General features: G+C 40.0%; 2 protein-coding genes across 2 annotated transcripts in view; one reads left to right on the forward strand and one right to left on the reverse strand.

Moving 5' to 3' along the window:
• The window catches only part of wif1 (wnt inhibitory factor 1), a 20157-nt gene extending 17703 nt beyond the window's left edge, over positions 1-2454 (reverse strand). Inside the window, exon 1 of the mRNA XM_067427065.1 lies at positions 2335-2454. The gene's annotated coding sequence lies outside the window, so the exon portion shown is untranslated. The remainder of the gene's footprint in view (positions 1-2334) is intronic.
• lemd3 (LEM domain containing 3) lies at positions 2385-10794 on the forward strand. Its single transcript, XM_067427063.1, has 13 exons — positions 2385-3657; positions 6604-6644; positions 6754-6823; positions 6910-6986; positions 7157-7236; positions 7545-7690; positions 7785-7886; positions 7972-8074; positions 8182-8357; positions 8585-8666; positions 8810-8915; positions 9148-9226; positions 9311-10794. Exons 1-13 carry the CDS (start codon positions 2385-2387, stop codon positions 9472-9474), a joined length of 2499 nt encoding a protein of 832 aa, XP_067283164.1. The 3' UTR covers positions 9475-10794.
• Positions 10795-10979: the final 185 nt, after the last annotated feature.

The following is a 10979-nucleotide window of genomic DNA, read 5'->3' on the forward strand; positions in this document are numbered from 1 at the left end:
TCACAGGAAACATTCTGCATTTTTACTTTCTCAAAAAAACATCATTTAGTATGTTTTTAAGGCCATTTGAATTATGAGGACATTTGATATGTCCTCATAAACCACATTTATAGTGTAATACCAGTGTAATACCCATGTAGTTATACAAATTTGTGTCCTCATAAACCACATAAACAGGCTCACACACACACACACACACACACACACACACACACACACACAAAACATCCAATGACATTTAACATCAAACAAAAAACAAATAGAAATTGGGGGACACACATAACAGATACATTATAGCCTACATGATAAAACGTTAAATTTAGCACATTACTTTTTCAATATGGGAGATGTTTTAATATAGCCTACTTCTTATTTCTAGTAATTGAGTTTAATAAGTAATCAAATATTTTAAGATCTTTACTGAAGGTGTGCAGGTGTGATAGATTTTAGCTTTATGAATATTAAACTTCTCATGAAGAAGAATGAACTTTAATGTGTTATTCTATAAGATCCAGTATTAAAGTCCAAGAAGAGGATCATAGTCTCTTCTACTTTGATTACTTTGTCAAATGCATCAAAAACCATCATAGATACCTGCTTCCAAAAGTCTTCTGAATATTTACAATTGCAAAATAAATGTGTGAGAGTTTCAGATTCAAGATTACAAAAATTACATTGTGGAGAGAAGTCTTCTTTGAAATTGTTAAGAAACGCATTACATGGATCATACATGTGCAGTATTTTAAAATTGATTTCCTTTACCTTATTTGGCAGTAAAAACGTATTATTTATGACCAAATTTTCTCAATTGAAAGTATATAGAGAAAAATTGTTTCCATTTTAAAAGTGCTTCTGAGTAACAAATGATATTATTACAGTTTCTGATGTAAGAGTTTCTTACACTTCATATCCAAGATATTAACACATCCAATAACAAGTTTTGGAGTCTGCCGGGACACAGAATTGTAACCGAGAAGAGCTTTCATAAGGGGAAGCAATTTAGTGGAAATGCTTTTCACCACCATTAGGAAATCTCAAAGACTCGATCCCTGAGAGAGAATGAAACTGCTGATAGTATAAATCTCACCATCACCATTTAGTAAGTCTGCAATAGATATAATTCCCTTATCAAATAATTATCTTTTAAATATACTCTTTCTTTTAGATAACACGTGTTGGTTATTCCATAATGCATGAGTGTGGAGAGAAATTATGTTTAACGGCTATTTTCCATGCTTCTATAGTGATTGCTTGTGAACATTATCATTTGATGGGAAGTTTACTATCACACAATAGTAAAACAAATATGTTTTATAAAAACATATAAAAATATAAAACCATAGAACTGTTCAGGGTCAAGCAATGTTTTCATTTTAAAAATGATATTAAGAGTGTGTAGGCCTAATACATGCGTATTAATGTTCTGAAGTGTAACGGCATGAAAATGAAATGTTTTCTTCCATATCTTCAAAAAGGCATTTCATCAAATTCAGTATGGATACATCTCTCAACATCTTTATAGTGTTAATCCTTAAATACGGTCTTATATATAGCCTATATTCTCTCCTTTCAATCTCGAACACCAACACTAAGTGAAATTCCCTGTACATTTGTAAGTCGAAGACAGAGAAGTCTCTTGTCAGATATTTGACACAAACCTTTTGGAAAATCCAGTTAAAGATGTGGTTTCATTCATATTTTTAATTCACGTTGACTTAGATTTATAGTAGCTTAACAAATATGCTTTGTATAATTATTTATTTTAACAGATTATAATTACTAAATTTGATTTGATTTTCTTCATTGCCAATTTATTTTATTAACATTTATAATAATATAGGCTAATAATAATATATTTGTTAAATAATTGAAAGGCAAATCAAATAAAAGTTAATATATCATAAATATCACATTAAAGCTCCTTTATGAGTGGAAACTGCTTTGTTACAGTTTTCTACCTCCTTATTTCTGAAATAAGATGTGAAATAAGAGGTGTTATAATTATGTAAATGTACAATTCTTTACTGAGTGGAATGTGGCAGTCCATTGAAGACAAAACTTTGCCAAAGACTTTATATTTATATTTACTTAAAAAAACATTAGTTTTTTTTTAAAGGTCTAAATATGGTTATATTATCGATATACATCGGTTTTTAAATATTTAAATACTTTATTTTTATTTGTTTCTTTTTGTGTATCCCACCCGATTACCACCGGATGTCCGCCCTTTATTCTTGATTGACATTCATAGTGTTGTATAATGTTTATTTAATACAATATATATAAAAAAGTTTCGCATTTCTTTGCTTCCAAGTTGGCCGTCTGTCCGCTTACTTCCACGTCACTTCCGCCGTGTCTCGCTGTGTGCGTTTTTTCGTGCAAAGATGGCGTCTGCACAGTTAACGGATGAGGAGCTTGTGTCTGAATTAAAACGGCTCGGCTTCACCCCTGGCCCGGTGACGGAGAGCACGCGGCCCGTGTACTTGAAGAAACTGAAAAAGCTGCGGGAGGAGCAACCACAGCCAAGGGGCTTCCGGAGCGGGAAAGGGCTCAGCAGCACCGGGAGTATCAACAACAACGGCAGCAGTAGCGCTAGTAACAGCAACGCCGCCGCGCGAGCTTCGGGATTCAGCGCCAGGCCACCGGGCAGTGACGTCACGCGCCGGAGCGAAAAGCGCAGACCCGGAAAGTTCGTGCTGGGTTTCAGCTCGGACGAGTCGGACGCGGAGGCGCCGCAGAAGAAAGGAGGCCCGAATCACGGCGGCAGCAGGAGAGACCGAGGATCCGCGCAGCAGACACCCACCATCAGGCCTGCGGGAACACCCGCTGCTGCCTCCCTCGGGTTATCCGCGGACAGGAAAGGCATTTCTGGGTCTCCGTGGTGGGCAGACCGGGGTAAATCCAGCGGTTTGGACGAAACGGAAAGAGACAGTCGCGCTTTGAACGGGAATAAGGCTTTTTACGAGTCTAATAGCAGTAATTTAGCCAGGGATTATTCCGATTCCGACGAGGAGGAGGAAGAGGAGGGTGTGCGAGACCGTCCCCGCGAACGCCGTCTGACTTTCAGACACAGTCCACCCGCCTCCTCTTCCCCGTACCGGAGCGTCTGGAGCTCGGAAACGACGCATGATACTCCCGACTTTAACCTAGAGATGGTCGGGGAACGGAGGGACGACGATGGCAAGAAACCGAGGGAGTTCAGCGGAAGCTACGTGAGCCGCAGCTATCCGAAACTCTCCGTGACTGACGGGGATGACAACAGCAGCAGCAGAAGCATCCCGTCCGGTTCTTTTAACAAGAACCACCTCGACAACGGAGACGGCGAGTCCGCCTGCAGCAGCAGCAGCCGATTTAGTATCGGACTCAGACCGCGCTTTTCCTCCTACACCGCGACATACCGAGCGAACCACTCGAACCACACCGGGTCCAACCACTCCTATAGCCATGCCTCAGCCCCCAAACCCAAGCAGCACAACACGGTCCCCGAGGACGAGCTCCTGCAGCAGTTTAAACGGGAGGAGGTGTCCTCCACCGGTGGCTTCAGCGCTCACTACCTGTCCATGTTCCTCTTGACAGCCGCCTGCCTGTTCTTCGTGCTGCTGGGCCTCATGTACCTGCGGATGAGGGGCTCCAACACCGCCGTGGGGGATGCAGTCAGTAAGTATGAAGTGCTGAAGGTGGCATGACTTTTAAAACCTAGTCAACTGTTTTCTTGTACCATGGTAAAATTGTATCCGATGCTACTGAATGATTACCACATAAATACCATGCTATAATATGAATGTATTACTTCCACCCAGTTCCCAAGAATACTATAACAGATACCAGGTGGCACTTCTAAGAATGCTATGGTGTTACCGTGGTGTAATGAAGAAAAAATTAATCTGTCATAGTTTCAATAGTCTGTGAGCCAACATAATCGTCATATTCAATCATGTTAGTGGTAGTTGCACTAGTGTTAGCATCTCTTTTAAGATCAGGTTTATATGGTAAAAGTCATATTGACATCTGTTGAATCACTAAGCACAATTTATTTATAAAATTACACATTTAATGCTTTAGAATGTTTGTTTCTGGAACTCCATGAGTCAAATGTGTCCAATTCACACAGCAGTTATCACCCCAGACTGTTTGCACCTTCTCAGACAGGAAATGCACTTCCCACTGGTGCTTTATGGGACAGAGAGAGGTATTTGCATTAAAAATATGTCTCTCAAACGACTTGTTCCAGCCCTGGTGGATTTCAGGAAGCTGATCAAACCTTTACACTAAATGCTGCAACACGATGTTTGACACAAACTTTTAGTCAGATTACTCCCCAACATCTCTCAGCGTTTCATAACTCTCACTGTATTTGGTTTTTATGCCTTCATGTTTTTCTGGTTCTCTATTTGCTATTACTAAACGTGAGAAAGTTTAGATAAAGTAAATGGTAAATATGCATGATTCCAAATGACTGAATGAATGAACAGTTTTCTAATTATGCCCTGCGCTAAACATTTTATTTGGCTATATATATATATATATATATATATATATATATATATATATATATATATATATATATTAAACTAGCTTTGATTTTGAAATTGATGTAAATGATTCATTAGGCAGAATTTGAATTATTAAAAAAGTAAAACCATTTAAAATAATTATCTGTTGTACTTAATTATTTTAAATAATGAATTAAATTGAATGATTTTTAAAACTACTAATTCAGCGAAAATATAAGATATGGAAAGTCAGAGAAATTAATGTTTGAAAAGTGTGGGAACTCTTTGACTCTTAACTCTTAACTCTTTAACTATTTGTGAATAATCATGGCTAGTCTGGTTGTCCCCACGTTTTGACATGTTGACATCATTCATGGTCATAATGTGATAGCCAGCAGTAATCTTTTGATACATTTTCCCAGACGAGAGAAAGTCTGTACTTGGATGTGCGTTCAATGCCACTCAGTTTAAATAGCTTGAGCAGCATCAGAGTAAAGTGCTCTGAAGGCAGAGACGGCTCTTGAGAGGAAGGCGACTGATGAATTACTATGTATATTTGTGGCATGGCCGGCCTCTCAGGGAGAGAAGCTTTGACTGAAGAGTGTGCTGCAGACATCTAGGTCACAGACAAGCTAAAGCGGCCTAATTGTCTGTCTCTCAGGGGACTGGGAGTTTGTGGCCAGCTAGAGTGACTGACTTCTCTCTGGCCAGCTAAATGCTGGATTCTCACTTTGAGGGATTATACATGTGTATCAGTTTTTTTACTTGTTCAGATTGTAGTTTGCAGCTTTTTTGGGTGCTGTGCACTAAAATCTTCTGTATGAAGTATGTCCTGAAGCATTCAGTACCATTTTCCACAAAGCAGTGCGGTTGATTGATCTTCCAGTATGACCACTGTCACATTATCCACGACTTTTAACATCATATCAGACTTGGGCTGCACGATTTAGGAAAAATATTGAATTGCGCAAATGAATGGGTGCATGAAAAATGTCATTATTCACCCTCATGTCATTCCAAACCCATAAGACTTTTGTTATTTTTCGGAACACGAATGAAGATATTTATGATGAAATCCAAGAGCTCTCTGACCCGTCCATAGACAGCTATTTTAACACTTTCAAGGTCCAGAAAGGTAGTAAAGACATTGTTAAAATCGTACATGTCACTGCAGTGCTTCAACCTGAATGTCATGAAGCACGAGAATACTTTTTGTGTGCAAAAACACACACACAAAAAAAACACTTTATTCAACATTTCTTACGCTTTTGACATTGTGGAAAGAGGGGTCAGAGCTCACATTTCATCAAAAATATCTTAATTTGTGTTCTGAAGATGAACGAAGGTCTTACAGGTCTGGAACGACATGAGGATGAGTAATTATTAATGACAGAAGTTTCAGTTTTGGGTGAAGTGGTGAACTAAGCTGGTATTCAATTCCGAACAGCTAAGGAATCAAAAGACTGGAAGGTCAAGTCATGGGATATTATGATTTATCTGTAATGTTTTAGAAACATATCAGTGAAACAAGTGACTTAGTAATTATAAAAGTGATATCCTTTATATCACCATTATAAAAATGAGCCGCTTAAAGCCATGTATTTCAGTGGTTTATACCATGGTTAAAACGGTTTAAGCCGTTCACAGCTGTAGCTGAACCACAGAACCAGCAAAATGTCCTTGAACATCCCATTGCCTGAAATCTAGGTCAAACTTTGGCGAGAATCTTAAAAGCTGTTGTTTTGTCAGTTTAAATGGCTTGCGTCTTCAGACGGCTTACATGTGATATACCAGACGAATGGTATCTATGATTGAGACTTGCAGGGAAGGGCAGTTGCTGTGCTAAATCTGGGACCGGGCCAGTGCGAGGACAGAAACGCAATGTTCAGACAATGACTCAAGTGCGAGACTACGAAAGGCTCTCGTTCCTAGTCACACCCTCAAGTGTGAGACGATGAGCAGCCCTCCTCCACGGTCACTCCCTCTGTCTGTCCTCGGTATGGTTGGGAAACACCATCCAGCCATAATACCATAATATAACTGGACTGTGAAAGATTTTTGCTAATGCCGTGCAATGCCATTTGTCATCATCTTCTCTTTTCTTTTTCAGTCTTGCAGCATCCGTTTGGACCTGAGTTTGATAAGCAGTATGTAAGTATCTGTAGTCAAGTAATTTCCTTTTTTTTTTTTTTAACTAAGAAGGTTGTTGTATAATCCTTTAACGTGTATTTACTACACGTACTTGTGTTTGATTCAACAGGATGTCAAAGACAGAGACCTCATCCTTAACCTTCTCCTGTCTCTACATGAGCACCTGGCCAATGTTGCAGGTGAGCATACAGTTGAAGCTCATATTTTAACCGCTAAACATTGTACAGATTGGAATTGTAATGTGAACATTTTGATTGCCTTTCAGGAGAGCATGATTGCGGAGACCTTAAAAATCCTTTGAACAGAAGTGTCTCATTTAGTGACGCCTCCACGTACCTCAAGGTTTGTTTTGCTTTTTGAAGGGTTTGGAGCTATGTTTTATTTTCATTTAAGTCAAATAAGGTTTTTTTTTTTTTTATAGCCATGGACTTTTGTCATATTTAATTGTATTATAGGGGAAATAGTTGCCAACTCTGAAGATGTGCAATATAATAGTTTCTTTCTCTTTCAAGCTCCAAAATGAAGCATACGAAAACTTGATTGAAACATCTTTAGAATGGATCATGAAAACCAAAGATGTTGTCGGAATAAGGTAACTGATATCCATCCATATGTCTGTCTGTCAGTAGGCCTGTCTTCCTGTCTGCTGGCCTGTCTATCTGTCTTCCTTTCTGTTGGCCTGTCTGTCTGTTGACCTGCTGTCCTGTCCATCTGTTGACCTGCTCTCCTCTGTTTGCCTGTCTTACTGTCAGCCTATCAACCTGTCTGTCTGTCTGTCTATCTATCAGCTTCTCTATCTTTCCGTTAATAAGGTGTAGCGTTCATTTCTTTAAAATCTCTCGGTCTGTGTGTGCGTGCCATTTTCCTGTGATCACTGGATGTATGCATTTTTCTGGGCAGGATGATTGGTGCCGACCCTGCTCAACCCATAGAGTACGTATCGGAAATCTCACGGCTTGAGTCCATCCACCCCCGCATGTCCTTCTTCTGCCGCTTCAGACGCGCCTTCTTCACTGTGATCCACAGAGTTCTCCTCATTCTCGCAGGTGCGCATACTCTGTTTGTATAATTTGTCGATTTTCCCTTTGGTAAAAGCGTAATTTTGCAAATGTTGTCCTTTTACACTGTTTTTCTTTGTAGGCATTGGTATTATTTTGGGTTTGGTGTATTACATGAAATACAGATGGCGCAGAGAAGAGGAGGAAACGAGACAAATGTATGACATGGTGGAGCGAATCATTGGTAAGATTGCCTCATCGCTATAAGGTACACTTTAGCTAGAAGTGACACAGTGTATCTTAAATGCCTGTTCTTTGTGTTTTTACAGATGTAATGAGGAGCCACAATGAGGCCTCTCAGGAGAATAAGGACTTGCAGGCATACTTGCCCATCCCTCACGTCCGTGACACTCTTGTCCAGCCTCAAGACAGGTATTCTGTTGTTGCTGAACGAATTTGGCTTTAATATGGGTCGCGTTCTTGTATGAAAAGCCCTCTTTTCACAATTCCTGAATAGTATGTTTGTGTTGTTCTCTCAGAAAGAAGATGAAGAAAGTGTGGGACAGAGCAGTTGCGTTCCTCTCAGCTAACGAGTCCCGCATACGGACAGAAAAGCAGAGGATTGGAGGTGCGGATTTCATGGTGTGGCGGTGGATTCAGCCCTCAATGTCACCTGATAAGATGCATATGCCCTCCAAAGTTTGGCAAGGCCAAGGTAACTCTTACTTTGTGTGCAATCAACCATCAACATTTTAAGTCCAAGCTTGTTCCATATTCATTTTTCAGATCCATACACGGCCATAAGTATGGCTGGATACCTCCTTCTGATTGACTTGTTTGAAAGACCTAACTGGATGTTTTGATGTTAAAACATGCATTCATGTGTAGACACTCATGAATAGAGTGTGAATGTGGACTTCATGGCTTTGTTTTGTTTTTTAGCATTTCCGTTGGACCGAAGAAATTCACCACCAAACAGCTTAACGCCATGCTTGAAGATTCGCAACATGTTTGATCCTGTAATGTAAGTTTCCTAAGGAATTGAACACGTGACCTCACATTGAATTCAAGCAGGCTAGTTAAATGTATTTACTTACATAAGACTATATAGGTTTGACTTATGTTAGTGTTTTTTGAGATAAGTAATCAGTATTTTCCTTTGAACAGGGAAGTGGGGGAAAACTGGCACCTCGCCATTCAAGAAGCCATTTTGGAGAAGTGCAGTGATAACGATGGAATCGTTCACATAGCTGTTGACAAAAACTCAAGAGAGGTGAGCATCCTGAGCCTGTGGGGGTCATTACAAAATGTAAAGCCTGAATCTTTGTCCAAAAGCTAATGAGTTCTCAAAGAGAATTTTGGAAGAGAACACAAATATTGGATAAGTAGAGCAAGTTTGGAAAAGGGAAAAAAGAGCACGTTGCTGCCTTAGAATTTCCTTAGAATGTTCCTAGAACCATTTAACTAATGGGTTGATTTAACTATATGGTCTTCTTCTTGATTAGGGCTGCGTTTATGTGAAGTGCCTTTCAGCAGAGCATTCTGGGAAAGCCTTCAAAGCGCTCCATGGCTCCTGGTTTGATGGTAAATGAATGCCGTATTTATGCTAGACTAATCCGAGCCACTGCAGTTTTCAGTGCGATTCAACCTGTCACCCATTTCCTACAGGTAAGCTGGTGACGGTCAAGTACCTACGTCTGGATCGCTACCACCAGCGTTTCCCACAAGCCCTGGGCAGCAGTACGCCCCTCAAGCCCTCCAGCTCCAGCATGAACAGCATGTCTCGCCTGAACCAGCGATCCAGCACGTCCAGCTCGCTGGGTTTCTCTTGAGGGACTTGCTAACGGCCACCACCATCCTCTCTGCTCTCTCTTTCGCTATATACGAGGCTCCCTCCTCCTGCGTCCTCCTCACCAGAGAGAAGCGCGTTCAGGAGCTTTTACTGTTGGGTGACCTGGGACGCCCAATCAGTTTTGTCAGCCATATGCAAGCAATGGTGTTTAAACCTGTGAGCTGCTGTTTTTTTTTTTTCTTGTTTTTTTTTACCCCTGTCCTTCGGTATCAAGGAAAGCAAGGGAGATGTACACACTGGCGTGAAACCGGTGCAGAGAGTCGCTCAGTCCGGTGAGAACTTTTAGGAGAGGTGGACGACACAATCCTCTGTCCTTCCCATATATGGTGCAAGTGGACACAAATTTCTGTTTTCTCTTATGTATTTTCTTTGTTTTTGATATACCGTCTTTATGGATTCAATGACAAAATGGCTTCCAACTTTAAATCTTACAAGAATGAGAGTTTTCCGGCCTCTGCTTATTTTTTATGTAACTAACTCCCCTCCTTTATTCCAAGGAGCTGTGTGGGGCTTTACATAGCTGCATGTGCTGGTTGAAGTATGCCTATATTTAAGCTTTGAATTGTATCATATATTGTGGATGTTTATTTCCCTGAGGATGTTTTAGCTGATGTATTCCCTTTATTTTTCCCCCCTTTTTTTTGTAGTTTTTAGTCCGAGAACGGCATGCACACACTCTAGAAAGGGGTGCTGTAAATATCTCATTGAATGGTGGTGGTTGAAATCATCTGTATGAAATTGAAATTGTCATAAGCTCTTGTTTGTTTCTTGCCAACAGAATAACTACACTGCTGCTTTCAGAGACGTGTCATGTGGAGGGTCTACGTGGCTTTGCGAGAGAATGAACAGTTGTGTTCCCCTTCAATGCCATGTTTCTGAACACTAGTCTTAATTGTCACAGCCTGATTATATTCAAGTATATAATTATTTACTGTTGTTTTTGTTTATATTTTAAAAGTTATGCTTTTCCCATTATAATTGGTGAAGGTGGATCCCCCTCACCCTTCACTTGGCAAATTTTAAATGCCACCCTGTCGCTGTTTTTAATCTGTCCCCTGACCCTTCTAAATTTCCGAGAAACATTTTTGATGGAGGTTGTTTTCTGACTTTCACTTTACACTTGTGCTACAGTCGCAGCCTGATCCGGTGATCTGATTCTAGTTTGTATCGGGACATTCATAAACGGAGCATGTCATGCTGCGGCCATGTCTATTTTGGATCACAGAAAGATTTATCAGCTTTTGTTTAGATTCAGTTCGGGTTGATATGAGGTAAATAAAATGTACTTGTTTATTACTAATTGTTGAATTTCCTTACATATTCTGCTGAGCACATTTTAACTTCTGCTTTCTCAAAATGACTGGCATCCACATTTATATAAAACATGCTGGCAATGACTTTTTAGATTAAGGTAATCTTTTAATGATTAAAAAAAATGATTATTTGTCATTCATCTGTAATTGCCCACTCCAGGTGCATAGGTGA

Source organism: Pseudorasbora parva, chromosome 20 (genome assembly GCF_024679245.1).
Source record: "Pseudorasbora parva isolate DD20220531a chromosome 20, ASM2467924v1, whole genome shotgun sequence".
Classification (NCBI taxonomy): domain Eukaryota; kingdom Metazoa; phylum Chordata; class Actinopteri; order Cypriniformes; family Gobionidae; genus Pseudorasbora; species Pseudorasbora parva.

What these genes read in the sequence shown, in the direction of transcription:
- lemd3 (XM_067427063.1), top strand. Translation starts at nt 2,385, where the DNA reads ATGGCGTCTGCACAGTTAACGGATGAGGAGCTTGTGTCTGAATTAAAA. An exon ending in ACGCCTCCACGTACCTCAAG is followed by an intron (nt 6,987 to 7,156) that starts GTTTGTTTTGCT and finishes TTCTCTTTCAAG; the next exon opens with CTCCAAAATGAAGCATACGA. An exon ending in AACATGTTTGATCCTGTAAT is followed by an intron (nt 8,667 to 8,809) that starts GTAAGTTTCCTA and finishes TCCTTTGAACAG; the next exon opens with GGAAGTGGGGGAAAACTGGC.